Source organism: Sciurus carolinensis, chromosome 11 (assembly GCF_902686445.1).
Source record: "Sciurus carolinensis chromosome 11, mSciCar1.2, whole genome shotgun sequence".
Classification (NCBI taxonomy): domain Eukaryota; kingdom Metazoa; phylum Chordata; class Mammalia; order Rodentia; family Sciuridae; genus Sciurus; species Sciurus carolinensis.
The window spans coordinates 28,061,373-28,083,460 of record NC_062223.1 but is presented as its reverse complement, the minus strand read 5'-3'; the positions used below and the strand labels follow the sequence as shown (position 1 = coordinate 28,083,460).

General features: G+C 35.3%; 1 protein-coding gene across 1 annotated transcript; it reads right to left on the bottom strand.

Moving 5' to 3' along the window:
• Positions 1-8,130: 8,130 nt before the first annotated feature.
• On the bottom strand, positions 8,131-9,060 carry LOC124959019 (olfactory receptor 4A47-like). The gene has a single exon (XM_047517671.1). The coding sequence runs from the start codon at positions 9,046-9,048 to the stop codon at positions 8,131-8,133; it is 918 nt and encodes a 305-aa protein (XP_047373627.1). The 5' UTR covers positions 9,049-9,060.
• Between the last annotated feature and the right edge of the window lie 13,028 nt (positions 9,061-22,088).

Here is a 22,088-nt window from a genome sequence, read left to right as displayed (position 1 = left end):
GGAAGATCAAAATAAGGTGAAATGGAATAATCGTACCATTTTGAAAACAGCCTATTATAGACTTTAGATAGGATTATGCATCAGGTGGAGGGAGGTTATTAGTGTTAGCCTTCTTACTTATGCTTTTAGAACTTTGAGAAAGTTATCATAAATGTATTTAAGTGCCACTTTACTCTGAAATGTAGGGAATGATATGTAATTCAAGAGGTTTTGATAATATAGCAAAATGTGTATACACTGCTTTTGTCGTGCCTGATACATGGATGTGTGAAAAACACATTTTAGGTGTTTTTAAATGAGAATATTAAACCAGCCTGACTCTGCTTTTTAAAATAAATCCATAAATTAATGAGAAAACCCGTAGAAAACAATTGGAATTTTAAAATTGCTGCTACCCAGAATCCTATCTTAAAAACTCTCTGGTGAAAGAAGAAGTCAAAATCAAATAGTAGAATACACAAAATAATTCAAATGAAAACACCAACTATCTGAAACAGTGGAATACTAAAGTTCGTGCTCAGAGGCAAATTTAAGGTCTTAAGTAAATGATTTTGGGAAAAAAAAAAGAATGGGTTAAAAAAATCTTTTAATTAAAAATGTTAGAAAAATAATCACAAAATTAACCTAAACAATAGTAGGTAGGAGAACATAATAAAAATGAAAGTAATTTCCTCCATTAGAACAAAATATTAGAGTTATTACATGTGTTAGTCTGTTTTCCATTACCGTAGCAAATATCTGAAATAAATCAACTTAATAAGAGAAAAGGTATATTTTGGCTCACAGGTTCAAAGGTTTCAGCCCATGACTATAGGCTCCTTTGCTCTGGGCTGGTGGTGAGGCAGCACCTCATGGTAAGGTGTGTGTGGTGGAGCAACCTCTTCACCTTATTTCTGGGACAAGAAAAAGAGAGAAAGGAAGAAACTGCTGTCCCACAGCTCTCTTCCAGAGCATGCTCCCCAAAGACTTAAAACCCGCCATTGACCTTACCTTTAAAAGTTTCAACTACCTTCCAATAACACCAATCTGAGGACCAAAACTGAACACATGGGCACTTGGGGGACATTCCAGGTTCAGACTCTAAGGATCCACAATGTCTAGTTATTTGAATAAAAATTAAGGACAAAAAGAGATTATGAGTAGATCACTATTCTAATGCAAAAAATAATGAAAGAAACACAAAGTTCAAACAGAAATGGCATATAGATTACAGTTAGGATTTCCACCAATTCTAAAAAGAAAAAAAAAAAATTTTTTTAATTATGTTCTACTACTGAGGCAAAATTATCCTAAGTTCTCAGCCTGAAGTCCTGCCCTGGGATCTAAGGCATTTCCAGTCAGAGTGATGCGAATAGGAACTATTCCCAGCCCTGTGCAGGTGCCAGGCATGCCTCTCTCTAATCCAGATGAGTAGATTTCTTGCAGCCTCAGGGTGGTTTCCTCAAATGCATGCACCCTCTGCGTTTCTGTAGGGCCTTCCTCCTCTCACTAGATTTTCCCTGTCCTCTCCCTCTGGCCCTTACTTTCCAGTGTTCTCCCCTCCATGCTTGAGAAGTCTTGGTCTCATCAGACTCACACACGTCTCCTCTACTCAGGAGTGTTCCAGGATCTCCTGGAACACACTATGTGAACAGCATAGAAACCCTTTAAAGGTAACAAGCTGGGACTCTGCTAAGGCTCAACTTCCTTGCCTCCATCTCTCAATGGTCATTCCTAATTGCTTTCTGATGTCTACCATGTGGAAAGCCATTGTTTCTTTTTGTGTGTGGTGTATTTACTTATTCTATCCAGAAGGGTAAATCTGCTCTGTGTTTACCTATCTTGACCAAAATTAATATTCCAAGAACAATGATGAATAAATATTAGAAAATATATTTATACTTCATTAAATAGGTCTAAAGAAAGTATCATATGTTCATCAATATGGCTCTAAGCATGTTAGTTAATTCTATATCGCTTTATGAAAAATATGTTAGAAGAATAGGTTGATTTTTCTTAATGTAGAAATATAAATATTAAACCCCAAATCAGTGTCCTACATAATAGTGAAATGCAAAAATCAATCTTTCTTTCTCAAGAGTCATTTTAAAGCAGAATGTTCTTACTCCTGATGTGAGTTTTTATGTCAATACAAATGAGACACAAATAGAATTCTGATGTTCATTGGTGCCTCCCAATTGAGGTGAGAAAATAAAATGTCATCATGAAGGTCCTCAAGTCTCCAGCCTCTTCCAACTGGCCAGTGTATTAGTCAGCTTTTCTCCACTGTGACCAAAATACCTGATAAGAGCAACTTAGGGGAGGAAAAGTTTCTTCTGGGTTCATAGTCTTAGAGGTTCAGTCCATGGTCTGCTGATTCCATTGCTCTGGGCCTAAATGAGGCCGAACATTATGGTGGAAGGGCATGGAGAAGAATGCTTTCCCATACAGTGGGAAGGAGAGAAAGAGAAGAAGAGACAGAGAGAAAATGTGCATGTTCAAAAAGCCAGGGACAAGAGATAATCCTCAAGGACAGGCCCCCAGTGACCTACTTCCTCCAGCAATGCCCCACTTGCCTACAGTTACCACCTAGAGTCCATTCAGGTTATTAATCCACCAAATGGATTAATTCACTGATGAAATTCCAAGATCCCATCAGTGCCTTCAAGTCTCTCCTCTGAACCTTCCTGTGTTTGGGGTCATGCTATCAAAATGTGACCTTCTGGGGGGACATTTCTAGATCTAACCCCATTTCTATTGTGCACTTCAGCACCCTCAACCTTCTCACCACAGAGAGGCTGCATGTGCTGCTGCTTCCTGTCAGAGGGGACCATTTGAAACTTTTGGGGGCAAGTACCAGTTAAAAGTAGGTACCAGGGGCTGGGGGTGTAGCTCAGTGGTGAAGTGCTTGCCTGGCATGTGTGAGACCCTGGTTTTGAGCCTCAGCACCACATAAAAATAAATAAATAAATAAAAGGTATTGTGTCCATCTACAACTAAAATAATTTTTTAAAAGTGTAGGTATCAAATAAAATCTGGACTGTTTGAATGTGGGTAGCCTCCAATACCTTAAAAATTCATTGTTCAGACTTTTGGATTATAAGCATGGGGACATGAGTTCACTCCTCTCTCCTTGTCCTCTTGGAACCCATTTAAGAGCAACAAGAGATTTTGTTTGTTTGCTTGTTTGTTGTTGTTTGTCACCAAGTGGAGAAGAAACTGAAACCTGCTGCAGTCTGGACCCACCTGGACGTAAATTCCCTGAACAACGAAGTGTCCATGCATGATTTTTCAGGCAGTGCCTCCGGACTTCACTCAGCCTCATCTTGAAATGGCTTTTCAAGGTGGACAGGTGCAAAAGAATCCTGCTTGACCACATGATGGCCGTTTTCCTCACCAGCTCAAAATCCCCACAGAGAACCCAATAACGTCCCTTATCCAGAAAAGAAACACATGACCTTTGAAGAGGCAAGATGGTCATCTAGGCCTACTCAGACCAACCTTATTTCTTCCCCTTCTCTCCACCCAACCACCAGGCCGCTCCTCCCATCTCCCTTCCTATAAGTTGTCACTACCAACCAATTGGAGAGACATATTTAACCTCCATTAGCTCCGTTACCACTCGGCCTCAATAAATTTGCTTCTTTTTGCCAAACTTAGCCATATTATGACTTCTATGTGAATCAGGCAGTGATATCTTTCTTTGTATCAAACCAAGTCTTTTGAAAGAGCAGCCCAAAACAGTTGAGTATTCACAGGGGTCCCTTAAATCAGAAAGAGCAAAGAGGAAGACAGATTACTAGTGATAACATATGTCAAAAAGTACCCCTCAAAAATGTTGTGGAAGGTAAGAAAAAAACCATGAAGGAAACAGAACCATCAAAACCAAATTATCAAAAGCAACACTGCAAGCAGCAAGTGACTCCTGAGATAGCTGAGAAGTCAGGATCCCTTGCAAGATACTCCTGGCCAAAGGCATAAACGGACTTAAAATATAAGAAATGGTAGACAAACCTAAATAGGAGTACACTGGACATTCTGCAAGATAACTAACTTGCACTTTACAGAAATGGCAATGTCAGAAAACACAGAGAAAGATTTAAGAATAATTTCATATTAAAGCAATCCATGCTGTACTTATGACAGTAAAATGAAATGTGTGAACTTGAATTCACTTTTGAAACAAAAGAGGACATTATTGGGAAAATTAGAGAAAGGATGAACTGTGTAGATTACATAATAGTATTTTTTCAATATTAATTTTTTGATTTTGATCACTGTTATGTATGGTAATACAATAAAATGCATTTTGGAAATGCTTTGAAATTTTAGGGCTAAAGAGTTATGCTTACAAGTTACCTTTAACTTACTCTTATATTGCAGAAAAATATAAATAAATTCATACAATATATGACAGAGAATGATAGACAAGAAAATGGTATTTGCATGTATCCATAACGATGTGATATATTCATATGAACAAATACACAGAAAGAGAGAGAAAAAAGCAAAAACCAAATGTAGGAAAAAATGTGACTATTTAGGTAAACTGTGTGAAGAGTATACAGGAATTCTTGCAACTGCTGAATCTGAAAATATGTTAAAATGTTTTAACAAAACTACAAAATATAGAACTACAAACACAGCAAAAAGAATAAAAGAATCAATGAATACTATTTGTTCAACTTATTTAAATATGTCTGAAGGCTTGGTCATCATCACCAGGTAATAGTATCTATCATATCTGAGCACAGGCAAGACTTCTGGGATTCAGTTTTTGGCACACACACTCATGAACTTTTGCAGGGTTCTTAACCTCCATGAACCTCTGTACAGCTGCAAAAAAGGGTTAATAATATAGTACCTACCTCAGTGCATCATTGGGAGGTTTAAATTATGAAACACACATAACATACCTAAATCAAGTCCTGAAAATGGTGAGTTTTTTTGTAGATACTGGGCATGGTTATTACTCACTAACCTTCAGTGAAAATATCATTCTAATGCTACTTAAACAGCAATAAAATAAATTATTTTAACAGTAAAAATAATTTTTCTATAAGGCATTAATTCTATAATTTACTCTGTCCAGCACTGTCAGGTGCTGAGGATTTAGCAATAAGCTTATATTTTAAAGAGAAAACAGGAAATACAGTTTTAAGAGTAAAATACATAGCATACTAGCTAGTCAAAAGTGTTAACGAAGTGTGAAGGTAAACATTAAGTGTGACAGAAGAATGACTGTTAGTGGTACATTTTTAAAAGGATGATTGCATAAGGCTCTATGCATAACATTGATATAAAATTTCAAATAATATTGCACATATACAAAAATAAACTATTTTAACTTTTAAAAATCAACAAAGAAATCCTTTGAAAAGTACCAACAGATTCCAACAATACAAGAAAACAATATAACCTATTGGTCTAGCAAAATTTATTCAACAAATGCAGAGATTAACCAATGCATAGAATGCACAGTATTCTATTATATAATTTATCTCATCAATATCTATAAATGTTAAATTGTGTAATCATCTAAATAACTGATAACAATATATTTTGAAAAATTATACCATTCCTGATATATTTAAAAACTTGATAAATACAAAGTAAGAGATAAATTTGAGCTTTTGTTATCATTGTTTCATATTATACTGGATTTGGCAGCCAAGCTTCAACAGGAGATTTTTTAGCAATGTTAGAATTAGAAAGAGAGAGAAGCTGAAGATAATGAAAATCAGCTAAATATGTACCAGGAAAACTAGAAAGAGAAAAAGAAACATTTTTTAAGATTGAAAACAAATCACCAAGTTTACCTTTCTTTATGAAAGTTGATAAAACTACAAAGAGAAATGAACAACATAAAGTGTAAACAAAATAATTTAACTGTAAACCTCTACTGGATTAGACCTCAAAGTTTAAAATAATTGCAAAAAAAAATGGTACTTTAAGTTCAGTAGAAACCATATTTTAGTAAGTTGCATTAGTGTTGTGTGTTTTTTAAAAACTTTTTCAATTCTATAGATTTTTTAAAAAATATTTTAATCTTTTATTGGTTCTTTTCAATTATGTATGACAGCAGATTCCATTTTGACACAATTATAAAAGCATAGAATATACTTTGTTCTAATTCAGTCCCCCAAAATTGATAAATAGGAATCATACATGTTTTGGGTGTATAACATGATGATATATATATATATATATATACACACACATATATATATACACACACACACATTATGAAATGACCACTACGATTACCTCACCTCATCATCTCGCACAGTTAAGCTTCAATTTTTTTTGTGGTAAGAACACTATTCTCTTAAATCTCAATTGTACAATGCAGTATTGTTAACTACAGCTAGCATGCTGTACATCAGATATCAGAAATCACTTATCTTTTTATACTTGTTCTTTTTAGATATACATGACAGTAGAGTGTATTTTGACATATTGTACATACCTGGAGTATAACTTATCCTATTTTTGTGGTTGTACATGATGTGGAGTCACCATGGCTGTATATTCAAATACAAGGATTGGAAAGTTATATCTGATTAATTCTACTGTCCTTCCTATTCCCCTCACCCTCCCTTCTCTTCATTCCCTTTTATCTAACACAATGAACTTCAATTCATTCCCCTCCCTACCCTCCCTTGTTGTGAGTTAGTATCCACATATCAGAGAGAACATTTGGTCTTTGTTTTTGGAACTGGCTCATTTCATTCAGCACAATATTCTTCAGATCCATCCATTTACTGGTAAATGCCATCATTTCATTCTTTGTGACTGAGTAATATTCCAGTGTGTGTGTGTGTGTGTGTGTGTGTGTGTGTGAGAGAGAGAGAGAGAGAGAGAGAGAGAGAGAGAGAGAGAGAGAGAGAGATTTTGTGTGTGTGTGCATTTCACATTTGCTTTATTCTTTCATATGTTGAAGGGCACCTAGGTTGGTTCCATAGCTTGGCTACTGTGAATTGAGCTGGGGTTGACTTTTGCAGGACCTTCAAGGAGGAGAACAGGTGACTAAAATTTGCACAGGGTAATATTTTAGGGTGCTCAAACACTAGGCCTACTGACTGTGGTTTATACAGCTGATGCACTTGTCAAAAGATACAGAACTATAGTCTAAATAGGGTGAACTAACTATGCACTGTGAGTATCTAAATAGGGTGAACTAACTATGCACTGTGAGTACTATTCTTACTTCCAAATGAACAAAACAAAACAAAATGTAATTGTCTTATATTCCAACCATCAATACTTGGAAAATATAATAGAAGACAAGGTCTCATTTACAGAACTAACATAAAAGACAGACTCCAAAGAACTAAACGTTAAAGAATCATATTAGATATCTGTGAAAGAAATATAGAGCACTATTGACCATAAAGAACCCAAACTTAGACATAAAAATTACTTTATTGCAGAATTATTTGGTGTTGAAAAGGTTGGGAGCAACTTGAACAGGACTGGACACTAATTTTATAACATTTTTATAAGGGTTATTATACATTAAAAGGAAAACTGAAATGAGGTAGATCTATGGGGACTATATTGGAAGATGGTCAAGAGGCTGAGGGGGATGCAAACTTTCATGCATTGAAATGAAACCACTTGTGCTTATATGTCAACACATCTGTGTGAGCTAAGAGTCTCATCTAAAGAATCTCAGAAGAACATTTCAGTGGCTGCAGCTCAGAGTTGCACTGGGACACCTCTTGAGAGATGGGAAGATGATTTATTCCACCATTGTATCATTTGCACGGGAACTATGTTTTTGGTTTGTTTTTGTGTTGCTGGGGATGGAACCTGGGGCCCCATGAATGCTGGGCAAGCATTCTACCACTGAACTACCTCCCTGGCCCCTGGGTTCCATTTTTAACATTTATAAGTATCTATTACACTTATCCTTTTATATTTTAAAAATTGAAACTTGTACACAGAAAATCCTATGTGTAATGCAACTTAAATTAAAATAATATAGCATTAAATAGTAAAATAAAAAGAATCACTTTGAGAGAATCTAAAAATAGGAGGATTACAAAATAAGAAATAAAATAAGTGTAGAAGTTGAGGAAAAATCAGTGTAATGCTATATAAATACTCCCTGTTCTATGTGCATTAGGCTTTCCAGGTGCAACTCACTTATTTGACTTTTCCTCCCCAGAGTTTCTTCATAGCATTTGTCATCTCTGAGTTTCTCAGAGTGTAGATGATGGGGTTCAGCATGGGGGTTATGACTGTGAAAAACACACTCAAAGGTTTATCAATGGGGAAAGTCTTAGCTGGTCTTACATATATGAAAATACAGGGAACAAAGAAGAAGACAACCACCGTGATGTGGGAGCCACAGGTGGAGAGAGCTTTCCGCCTCCCTTCCTGACTCAGGTTCTTCAGCGAGTACAAGACGACCACATAAGACACGAGTAAGAGCAGAAACACAGTTGTGCAGATGAGTCCCCCATTGGCCATCACCAGGAGGCCAATGACATAGGTGTCAATACAGACGAGTTGCAATAAGGGGTACATGTCACACAGGAAATGATCAATGACATTGGGGCCACAGAATGGGAGCCCATAAATGGTGCTTAGTTGAATTACAGAGTGCAGAAAGCCTCCAACCCAGGACACTACCAGCAGCACAACACACACCCATGGCCTCATGATAACCAGATAATGCAAAGGCTTACAGATGGCCACATAGCGGTCATAAGCCATTGCCAACAGAAGAAAGGCCTCTGATCCACCAAAAAAGTGTTCTGTAAAGAGCTGAGTCATGCAAAGCTTGAAGGATATGGTATTTTCCCCAAAGAACAAATCAGAAATCAACTTGGGAGAGAAAACTGATGAATAAATGGCATCCATAAATGATAAGCTAGCAAGAAAGAAGTACATTGGTGAGCCCAGGGTCTTACTGAAGGTTATGGTCATAACAATGAGCAGATTTCCCACCATGGTTAGGATGTAGATGAGCAAGAACATAACAAAAAGTACTTTCTGCAACTTTTGATTCTGTGTGAGGCCCAAAAGGACAAAGTAAGTTACATTATTCCTCTGTTCCATGTATTATTTTATTGGTGATGACTTTGGAAATTAAAAACAGTTTACCTACAAAACAATGAAAAAATAGAACTATCTCAATCTTGATCTTTATTCATTCACTCACTTACTGTGTGTGTGTGCAAAATAAGACATAAATGTTTCATGTGACACACTGTGTGACCTCTACTCTCATAGTCTCAGATATCCTGCCAAGTCATTTAACCCTCCTGTGAGTGTCTTTATTTGGATTACCCTCCTTCTCTTAACCTAGAAATGAATAATTGTTGAAATTGTCTATTTTCAACATGATCTGTCTCATAATTTTCCAAATAGTATCTGAGACTAATGAGTGGACATCTTCAATTAGATACCCCTTTAGTATGTACAAGTAATTTTTAATTTTTTTATGATAAATCTATTCCTTCTTAGTTTTTCTCTAATAAAATGGTACTTTCTTCCCTTTTCTTTCTCAGATCAAGTTCTCATAGTGTTCTTCACTCTTTTAGTCCTTTCATGTCACTTAATTATATATTTAATAAGTTCTCTTGAATCTTTATTAATAATTTACAAATCTGGTCATTCTCATTTTATCCACTGTCTACTGCAGTAGACCCCTGTGAGGTCTATCTAGTTTCATTTTAGCCTTCAACAAATTACTTTCCTGAGGTATCCCAAATTATCTGTTTAAATATTATTAAGATCATATCACTCCTTTGCTCAAAACCCCTACTGGAGATTCCTTCCGCATGCTCAACAAAGTCTATTCTCCCTACCTCGACTTACAAACCACAGATGACTGTAATCCAGGTCACTGCCCGAATTCATCTCTTGCAAGTCTCCATGGTTATCTGCTCAAGTCTTTTTCTTCTCTTCAAATATCCAAAAGGATTTTCCATCTCCTTAGTTCCATTGATTCTTTGGTAGATGCTAACTTCAGAGAGCAGAGGCAGATATCACGATCTCTAAAATAATGGTAAATATTGTGCAAATTTTGTAGTATGTTCAATGTTTTATGTACTCATTCAAACAACAAGCATTTTAGGGGCACTCACCTGTGTCATGAAGATTGAATGAGGGGGACTTCAGGCCATCAGAGAGTGTCCACTAGCTCATCAAGGCTCAGGGTCTACTCCAGGGGTCATGTCATCAGAGGATAGAAATCTTGGTTGCTGACTGAGAAATCAGCTTCTCACCATGAGTCTTCTACTTTTCCAGATGGAAACATAACTATTGAGGTTGTAACATGGTCACTGACTTAAGTTTTCAATTTTTAAAATATATTCATGACAACTCTCATGTACAACTTGATGAGCCACTTTCTGCCTACAGATTTTTTAACATTTAATTCTTACAAACACAAGTAAAAAAATCTCATAATCGCAAAGTCTGTTTTCTGCTACCAATTGTAAAGTCTTATCTTTGAAAGATTATTTACAGTTTGAAGAACTTTCTTGCCTTACTCATAAATAGAGGGAAATCCCCGTCCCATCTAGAAAAAAAAAAAATCCTGCATATTCCTTGAGAATATATTTGAAGTCATACAGCTATGTCTGTTCATTTTCTCCAGATTTATACATATTGCAGAAACCATTACTTACATTGTAAACCTATTTCAAAAGAATTCCATGGTGCAATCAAAAATTAAAACTTTCCTTATTAGAATAATTTATCAAAAATGCAAACAAATTGTATGTAGCCCTAAGAAGACAACAACTAGTCTTTTTTAACATGGAAAGTTTTCTAAGTTCTAGTAACTTTTACAAGATTGCTAGAAATAACTACCATTTAGCCATTTATCCCATCTTCTCTTTTGTGTTGGTATGACCAGATACTTATTTGAGAATTGAAGAGGACATTCTTGTGCCATTTTCAGATCATGCTTTAAGCATAACGAAAACATCTTCTGAAATAATTGTATCAGCTACTGAGAGGACAGCATCTTCTACTTAACAGGGGCAAAGATTACTGAAAATTTTATACCATGAAAGCACATTAATCATGGATTAATGCAACTGGAGTGTGTCCAAGACTGGTTTGTACTTAATTGCTTTCACTGGGATTTTCCACAAATTTTCAAAAGAACACCTATATATAAAGATATCATTAGATTGATCACATAACTAAGGTCGAGGTGATACATCCAGGAAAATTATTTTCAGAAACATTATGGGACAATTGGCAGTCAAGTTTAAAATATCAACCCTGTTAATTTGCTCCACTGAGGATGGATTTATCAATTATTTCCCTGCTTTGCCAGGGAAAAATTATTTTTCATCTCACTCAATTTTTTGCTACCTGTTAGTGTCAGATTAGATACATTTAAAAAAATTTTTTAGTTTTATCAATTACTTAAATATCTGTTTTTGTTCACTATTTTAAAAATATTTAATATCTAATAAATATTTTAAAAATATTTAATATCTAATATCTAATTAGATTAATAAAATCTAATTTGTTAAAAGCTCTGTGCTATTAAGTGGAGACACAATAGTTAATAAAACAGAAAACATTGGAACATAGTCTTATCTGCATTGGCATTATATCTTGTAATTAAGTCACAAAATAAAAATGGGAATATCTATAAAAGTAATTGTAATCTGTGATCACTATTAATAAGAAAGCCAACAGGTTATTGTGAGGAAAAATAGAAGTGAGATACTCTGTGAACCAGGTAAAATTATAAAAGGCCCCTTTTAAAGGTGATATTTAAACTGAAATTCAAAGGATGAGACATTAGTAGCTTCTATGGGAAGTACTTTTACATGTGGGAAGGTCCAACATTGTAAAGGGCTAGGCAAGTTCAAAACGCTGAAAGGTCACTACCTGAAAGGGAGTAAGGTAGGAAAAAGACAGAACAAAGTGAAGTTGAAGACACAGACAAGAACCAACATAAAGGCATTATTTATCTTATTAAAGAATTTACATTTCTGAGATTAAGGACTTTCAGTTGCTGGAGTTATAAAAATTCTCAAAAATTATTAGCAAGTCAAATAAAAGTGTATAAAAAGAGTAACACACCATGACCAATTGAGATTCATCCCAGGTATGCAAGGCTGGTTCAATATCCAGCTGCCAATTAATGTAATTCATCAGTCTGAAGGATACATAAGATAAAATACATACTTATATCTACAGATATAGAAAAAATCATTTAAGGGGAGATCCAAGATGGCATTCGTTGTCTTTCCATGACTTGGGATTCAACCAAAGGAAATACTGTTTCTCTGTGAGGCAGCACTGCCCTCCAACTCCTGCTGTTTACCCCCCATTTGCCTGCCGCAATCTCCTGCTGTCTGCCAGCATATCACTAAACTTTTGAGCCCATATCACAAGCTGACTGCTGCCTATCATCCACCATTTCCTCCTTAGTCTGTCCCCTGACTGCCCATTACCTGCCTTTCACCTAACCATTGCCTTCCACCAGATGTCCACCAGGAATATAAATCATATCTCAATAATAACCCTGAATGTCAATGGCCTAAATTCAATAGTCAAAAGACATAGACTGGCAGATTGGATTAAAAAGAAAGACCCAACAATATGCTGCCTTCAAGAGACTCAGCTTATAGAAAAAGACATCCACAGACTAAAGGTGAAAGGATGGGGAAAAACATACCATGAATATGGACCCAGTAAAAAAGTAGGAGTCTCCATCCTCATATCAGATAAAGTGGACTTCAAATCTAATTTAGTCAGAAGGGATAAAGAAGGACATTTCATACTGCTTAAGGGAAGCATAAAACAGCAAGATATAACAATTTTAAATATTTATGCCCCAAACAATGGAGCATCTATGTATATCAAACAAACCCTTCTCAAATTTAAGAATCAAATAGACCAAAACACATTAATAGTGGGGATTTTAACACACAACTCTCACCACTGGATAGATCCTCCAAACAAGAACTGAACAAAGAAACTACAGAACTAAATAATACACCAATGATATATACTTAATGGACATTTACAGAGTATTTCATCCATCATCGAGCGAATATACTTTCTTCTCAGCAGCTCATGGATCCTTCTCCAAAATAGACTATATGCTATGCCACAAAAAAGCCATTAGTAAATACAAAAAATAGAGATCCTAACTTGTATCCTATCAGACCATAATGGAATGCAATTAGAAATGAACAATAAAATAACAAACAAAAACTACTCTTATACCTGGAGACTAAATAATATACTATTGAATGATGCAATGATAACAGAAGACATCAGGGAAGAAATAAAAAAATTCTTAGTGGTAAATGAGAACAATGACACAACATATCAAAATCTCTGGGACACTCAGAATGCAGTACTAATAGGAAAGTACATTGTATTGAGCTCATATGTTAAAAAAATAAAAAGTCAACAACTAAATGACCTAACATTACATCTCAAAACCCTAGAAAAAGAAGACCAGATCAACACCAAAAATAGTAGAAGACAGGAAATAATGAAAATCAGAGCTGAAATCAATGAAATTGAAACAAGAGAAACAATTCAAGAAATTGACAAAACAAAAAGTTGGTTCTCTGATAAACTAAACAAAATTGATAGACCCCTAGTCACACTAACAAAGAGGAGAGAGAAAACTCAAAATACTAGAATTCATGATGAAAAAGGAAAGATCACCACAGACACCATTGAAATACATAACATAATTAGAAGCTACTTTGAAAATCTATACTCCAACAAAATAGAAAATATCAAAGACATCCACCAAAATAGACAGATAGACCAATGGTGCAGAATAGAAGACACAGAGAAAAAAAAACACATAAATATAGTCACCTCATACTAGACAAAGGAGCTAAAAACATACAATGGAGAAAAGATAGCCTGTTCAACAAATGGTGCTGGCAAAACTGGAAATCCATATGCAGTAAAATGAAATTAAACCTCTATCTCTCACCCTGCACAAAACTCAACTCAAAATGGATCAAAACATAGGAATTAGACCGGAGACCCTGCACCCAATAGAAGACAAAGTAGGCCCAAATTTTTATCATGTTGGCTTAGAACCAGACTTCCTCAACAAGACTCCCAAAGCACAAGAAATCAAAACAAGAATCAACAAATGGGATGGACTCAAACTAAAAAAGCTTTTTCTCAGAAAAGGATACAATCAACATCGTGAAGAGAGAGAGTACAGAGTGGGAGAAAGTCTTTTCCACATGCACTTAAGATACAGCACTTATCTCCAAAATTTATAAAGAACTTACAAAACTTGGTACCAAAAATACAAAGAACCCAATCAATAAATGGGCCAAGGAACTGGACAGACACTTTACAGAATAAGACACACAGGCAATTAATAAATATATGAAAAAGTGTTCAATATCTCTAGTAATTAGAAAAATGCAAATTAAAACAACTCTAAGATTTCATCTTACTCCAATTAGAATGGTTATTATCAAGAACACAAACAATAAGAGATGTTGGCATGGGTGTGGGAAAAAGGCACACTTTTACATTGCTGGTGGAGTTGCAAATTGGTGCAGCCACTCTGGAAAGCAGTATGGAGAATCCTCAGAAAACTTGGAATGGACCCACCTTTTGACCCAGTTATCCCACTCCTCGGTTTATACCCAAAGGACCTAAAATCAGCAAACTACAGTAACACAGCCACATCAATGTTTATAGCAGCTCAGTTCACAATAGCTAGATTGTGGAAGCAACCTAGATGCCCTTCAACAGGTGAATGGATAAAGAAACTCTGGTATATATACACAATGGAATATTATTCAGCCATAAAGAAGAATAATATTATGGCATTTGCAAATAAATGGAAGGAATTGGAGAATATCATGTTAAGTGAAATAAGCCAAGCCAACAAAACCAAAGGCTGAATGTTTTCCCTGATAAGTGGAGAATGATATGTAATGGGGGTGGGGAGGTGGGGAGTGAGAGAAGAATGAGGGAACTTTATATTACGTAGAAGGAAATGAGAGGGAGGGGCATATGGAAAAGTGTGGAATGAGACAGACACCATTACCCTATGTACATGTATGATTACACAAATGGTATGAATCTACATTGTGTACAATCATAGAAACGAAATGATGTACCCCATTTGTGTACAATGAATCAAAATGCAGTCTGTAAAAAATTAAAAGCTATATAAAAAAAAATAAAAAATATATATATATACTCCTGAAAATAAAGTCAATACCACAGGGAATATGGTAAGAAACCATGAACAGAACTTCCGAGAAATATGGGATAACATGGAAAGAGCAAATTTAAGATTTATTGAAATAGATGAAGGCATGGAGATACAAACCAAAGGAATGCACAATCTTTTCAAAGTCATAATGTCAGAAAATTTCCCAAATGTAAAGAATGAAATGGAAAATCAACTACAAGAGGCTTACAGCACCCCAAATGTACACAATTACAGCAGACACACACCAAGGCACATTATAATGAGAATGACTAACATACAGAATATGGATAGAATTTTAAAGATTGTGAGAGAAAAAAAATCAAATTACATACAGTGGAAAACCAATTTGAATCTGCTGATTTCTCAATCCAGACCCTCCAGGCCAGGTGGTCCTGGAATAACATAGATCAAGCACTGAAAGAAAATGGATGCCAACTGAGAATTTTATATCCAGCAATATTAAGCTTCAACTTTGAAGATGAAATAAAAACCTTCCATGATAAATAAAACTTAAAAGAATTCACAACTAGAAAGCCTGCACTTAAGAAAAGCTGAGCAAAATATTCCATGAAGAGGAAATGAAAAAAACAAAACAATGAAAACCAGCAAAGGGAAGGACTACACTAAAGGAAAAATCAATCAAAGGAGAAACTAAGTCAAGTTAAAAACCAAAAATAAACCAAAAGGACCAGGAATAAAAACCATATCTTAATAATAGCATTGAATGTAAATGGCCTAAACTTATCAATCAATAGACATAGACTGGCAGATTAGATTAAAAGAAAAGACCCAACAATATGCTGTCTTTAACAGACTCACCTCCTAGGAAAAGACATCCACAGACTGAAAGGTTGGGAAATAACACATCACTCACATGGACTGTGTAAACAAGCAGGAGTTTCCATCTGCACATCACACAAGGTGGACTTCCAACCAAAGTTAGAAGAGATAAGAAAGGACATTCCATACTACTTGAGGGAATCATACATCAACAAGACATAACAATGGGGCATCTAGGTACACCAAAGAAACCCTTGTCAATTTCAAAAATCAGATAGACCACAAAACAATAATACTGGTTGACTTTAACATATCCCTCTCACCACTGGATAGATCTTCCAAACAAAAACTAAACAAAGAAACTATAGAACTAAGTAACACAATCAATGATTTCAACTTAACAGACATGTATAGAATATTTCATCTTTCATTGAGTGAATACACTTTCTTCTCAGCAGTACATGGATCTTTCTCTAAAATAGACCACATGTTATGCCACAAAGCAACTCTTAGCAAATACAAAAAAATAGAAGTACTACCCTGCATTCTATCAGATCATAATGGAGTGAAACTAGAAATCAAAGATAAAATAAAACATAGAATCTACTCCAACACCTGGAGACTAAATAGCATGCTACTGAATGACAAATGAATAACAGAAAAAATCAGGGAAAAAATTTAAAAATACTTAGAGGTAAATGAGAACACTGATACAACATATCAAAATCTCTGGGACACTATGAAGGCAGTGCTAACTGGGAAGTTCATTGCATTGAACTCATACATTAAAAGGATAAAAAGTCAACCAATAAATGACCTAACATTACATCTCAAAGCCCTAAAAAAAGAAGAACAAAACAATACCAAAAGCAGTGGAAGACAGGAAACAATTAAAAATAAGAGCTGAAATCAGTGAAATTGAAACAAAAGAAACAATTCAAAAAATTGACAAGATGAAAAGCTGGTTCTTTGCAAAAATTAATAAAATTAATAAACCCTTAGCTACACTAACAAAAAGAAAGAGAGAGAAAACCCAAATTACTAAACTTCATTTTGAAAAAGGAGATATCACCATGGACACTACTGAAATACAGAAGATAATTAGAAATGTTTTTGAAAATTTATACTCAAATAAAATAGAAAATCTCAAAAACATTGACAAATATCTAGAGACATATGATCTACCCAAACTGGATCATGAGGACACACACAATTTCAACAGATCAATTTAAAGCAACCAACCAAGAAAAGCCTAAAGCCTACCAACCAAGAAAAGCCCAGGACAGATAGATTCTCACTGAGTCCTACAAGACCTTAAAAGAAGAATTAACACCCGTACTCCTGAAATCATTCCATGAATTAGAAAAGAAGGGAACCCTTCTAAACTCATTCTATGAGGTTAGTATCACCCTGATACCAAAACCAGATGAAGACACATCAAGGAAAGAAATCTTCAGACCAATATTCCTGATGAACATAAATATAAAGATTCTCAATAAACTTCTGGCAAATTGCATACAAAAACATATTAAAAAGATAGTGCACCACAATCAAGTGGGTTTCATCCCTGGAATGCAAGGTTAGTTCAACACATGGAAATCAAAAAACATAATGCATCACATCAGTAGACTTAAAGACAAGAATCATATGATTATCTCAAAGAGGCAGAAAAAGCATTTTTACACAATGCAACACCCCTTCATGCTCAAAACACTAGATAAAATAGGGATGGTAGAAATATACCTCAACATCATAAAGGCTATCTATGCTAAGCCCAAGGCCAACATCATTCTAAATGGATAAAATTGAAAGTTTTCCTTTAAAACTGGAACAAGACAGGGATGCCCTCTTCCACCATTTCTATTCAACATAGTCCTTGAAACTCTAGCCAGAGCAATTAGACAAACCAAAGAAATTAAAGGGATATAAATAGGAAAAGAAAAACTATCACTATTTGTTAATGACACAATTCTATATTTAGAAGATCTTGAAAATTTCACCAGAAAAATTCTAGAATTAATAAACAAATTCAGCAAAGTAGCAGGATATAAAATCAATACCCATAAATCAAATACTTTTCTATACCTAAGTGATAAATTCACTGCAAGAAAAATGAGGAAAACTACCCCATTTACAATAGCTTAAAAAAAAAATACTTGGGGAATCAATCTAATGAAAGAGGTGAAAGACCTCTACAATGAAAACTATAGAACACTAACGAAAGAAATTGAACAAGATCTTAGAAGATGGAAAGATCGCCCATGCTCTTGGATAGGCAGAATTAACATTGTCAAAATGGCCATACTACCAAAAGAACTGTACAGATTTAATGCAATTCTTATTAAAATCCCAATGACATTCTTCATAGAAATTGTAAAAGCACCCATGAAATTTATTTGGAAAAATAAGAGACCAAGAGTAGCCAAAGCAATCCGTTGCAAGAAGAGTGAAGCAGGAGGCATCATAATACAAAAACTTAAACTATACTACAGAGCAATAGTAATAAAAATGGTATGATATCGGCACCAAAATAGACATGTAGACTAATGGGTACAGAATAAAATTCACAGAGACAAACCCACATAAATACAGTTATCTCATACTAGACAAAAGCACCAAAAACATGCATGGGAGAAAAGTTAGCCCATTCAACAAATGGTGCTGTAAAAACTGGAAATCCATTTGTAACAAAATGAAATTAAACCTCTAACTCTTACCTTGCACAAAAATCAATTCAAAGTGTCATCAAAGACTTAGACACTAGAACACTTTTTGGTTTATACCCAAAGGACTTAAATCAGCATACTATAGTGACACAGCCACGTCAATGTTTATAGGAGCTCAATGCACAATAGCTAAACTATGGAACCAGTGTAGATACCCTTCACCAAATGAATGTACAAAGAAAATGTGCTACATATACACAATGGAATATTACTCAGCCTTAAAGAAGAATGAAACTATGGCATTTGCAGGTAAATGGATGGAACTAGAGAATATCATGCAAAGTGAAATAAGCTAATCCCCCCAAACCAAAGGCCGGATGTTTTCTCTGATAAGCAGATGCTGATCCATGGGGGGTGGAGGTAAGAAAAAATGAAGATATGTTGATAGGAAGAAATAAAACTGTCTTTGCTGATGATATGACTATGCAGAAAACCTAAGAAAAATCTACGAAAATCTGGAGCTAAAAAATGATTACAACAAAGCTGCAGGATGCATATTTAATGTCCAAAAGTCACTCACTTTTTATATATACCAAAAATGAACAAGTGGAATTCAAAGTTAAAAACAATATTGTTTATTTTAGCCCTGCAGAATAATATGTTTATGTGTACACAGAACAAATAGCTACAAGATTTAGACAAGAAAAACTACAAAGTGCTGATGAATAAATCAAAGAACTACATTCATGAAGATAAGTTTCCGTTCAAGGACAGAACACTCAACAATGTCCAGTCTTCACAGTTCGATCTTTTTATCCAATGCAACTGTAATCAAACTCTTGTAAAGTGATTTCAGGATACTGACAAACTGTAAAGTTTACATGGCAAGGCAAAGACTGAATACGTAACAAAAGATCTTAAAAATTTCACCAGAAAAATTCTAGAATTAATAAACAAATTTAGATCACTAGCACTACCTAACTTCAAGACTACAATAGAAAGTTATATAATGAAGACAGTTGAAATATAAAAGAATAGAGAGTAGACCACAGAATAGATACATATGTCTGTGAGTTTGGGAGACAGTTTGTTTCTTATAAAGCTAAACATATGTCTATCATAAAACCAAACAACTGGGCTCCACGGTGATTACCCAAATGAGCCGAAAAATTATGCCCACATATGTACAGAAGTGTTTATAACAGCTCTTTCGTGATTGCTAAAACTTACAAGAAACTAGGATTCCTTTCAGTAGGTGAATGAGTAAATAAAATGGTACATTCAGAACAATGAATTTTTTTCATTACCAAAAATAAATTGAGCTACTGAGTCATGAAAAGAAATAAATGAAAGTTAAAATATACATTACCAAGTGAGAGCACCAGTCTGAAAAGCCTACATATTATGTTTCCAACTACTCAACAGTGTAGAAATGGAAAAACTGGAGAAAGTAAGAAGACCAGCAGTTGTCACTGGTTGGAGGGAGAGATGAAGAGATGAGGCACAGAAGACTTTTAGTTCAGTGCAACTGTGCTACATGGTACTATAAGAAGGGACTGTGCCATTACACATTTTTCCCAGTCCATGTAACACCAAGAGTAAATCCTAATGGGAACTACAAACTTCCAGTGGTATTGACATTTCATTGCAAAAATTGTAAAAAAAAAGCTTATGCTGTCATTTGAATGTGTCCTCAAACTTTCAAGTGTTAAAAATAAAGAGTTGAGAAACGAGAACTTTAGGAGGGTTAATATAGGTTATAGGTCATACAGAGGGTTAATATAATGCTGCAGTAGTGGAAGTGGGTTTTCAGGGGATGCGACTGTAGCTCAGTGGTAGAGCACTTGCCTGGCATGTACAAGGCTCTGCATTCAATCCCCACATACTACACACACACACACACACACCACACACACACACACACACACACACACACAAATGCTTACTTGTAATCTCTTCACCATGTATATTAAAATATTATAGCTACATCTTAATAAACTAAAAAACAGTGTTATAAATGATGAGCATCAATGATGAATGTAAGGCAAGCATTTTTTTAAATGTAGGAAATCTTCCATTAGTAAAGATAAAATCAGAATCAAGTCAGACGAACTACTTTAGACTTGCAATCAAGTCACACGTTATGCTATGTGGGTCCCTGTTTGATTCATTTGTGTTTCTATTTCAACACTAACCACAATAAACCAGGATGGCAGGTACTTGGTAAAAGTCAAATATTTGAATAATTGTCTCTGGTGTCATTAATGTCCCTACTCTCTATCTTCCTCACTGTCCTTTATTTATGATTTTCTTTCTATGTGAAGGTCATCCACCTGGGTCCCCTCTACTGACAGTAGGAACAAACATCTCTTAATGGGATAAATAACACCCTTCTATTAGATCCCATGCCCAGTGATAGTGACAGTCAGGAGCATGTGCATCGTGAACATGTCATTAGTTTCCAAATTGTGGGTCTATAAAATCCCCAGAACTACCTTTCTCCATCCCCTGCCCTTTGGGTACAGACATGTGACTTGGGTCCTGCCAACCAGGAGCACCTGTGAAGTGTGTGAGTTGGAAACTGGTTGTCTGAGGCTGGGTTCTGCTCTGACAACAGTGTCTGAGTGGTTCTGAGGTCAGAGAAGAAGTAGCAGCTTTGAGTTTGCCAGTGGCCCCATGGTCCTGGTCTCAGTACCTCCTCTATCATGCCTATCCTAGCAGATGTGCTTCTGCAAATTATTCCTGTCTGTTTACCACTCTGTGACTCTCACCTTTCCAAAGATTCTTTAGACTTTCTAACTGCACATTATAAATCTCTTATACTTTAACTAGCTACCAATGATTCCATGTCATCAGTAAGAACCCTGGCTGATATAATATGCTGACCCGAGAGTCCTCATATCACTTTGTTACTAAGAATGGGAAGTCACCAATTTCAGAAGTGTTCTAGTTACCAACAATCCCTTATAATGTTTATAGCAGCTCAATTCACAATAGCTAGATTGTGGAACCAACCTAGATGCCCTTCAATTGAAGAATGAATAAAGAAACTGTGGTATATATACACAATGGAATATTACTCAGCCATAAAGAAGAATAAAATTATGGCATTTGCAGGCAAATGGATGAAGTTGGAGAATATCATGCTAAGTGAAATAAGCCAATCCCAAAAAACCAAAGGCTGAATGATCTCTCTGATAAGTGGATGACCATACATAATGGGGGTTGGAGGGAGGCAAGAATGGAGGAAGGATAGATTGTATAGAGGAAGGAGGGGTCAGCGGGGTGGGGGAAGGAAAAATAACAGATTGAGACAAACATCATTTCCCTATGTACATGTATGATCACACAAATGGTATGACTCTACTTCATGTACCACCAGAGAAATAAGTTTTACTCCATTTGTATATAATCAAGCAAAACAAATAAATTATTTGAAAAAAGTATTTACTCTTGAA

Bases quoted from the DNA above. Each gene is read 5' to 3' on its own strand.
- LOC124959019 (XM_047517671.1), bottom strand. From the start codon at position 9,048: ATGGAACAGAGGAATAATGTAACTTACTTTGTCCTTTTGGGCCTCACA.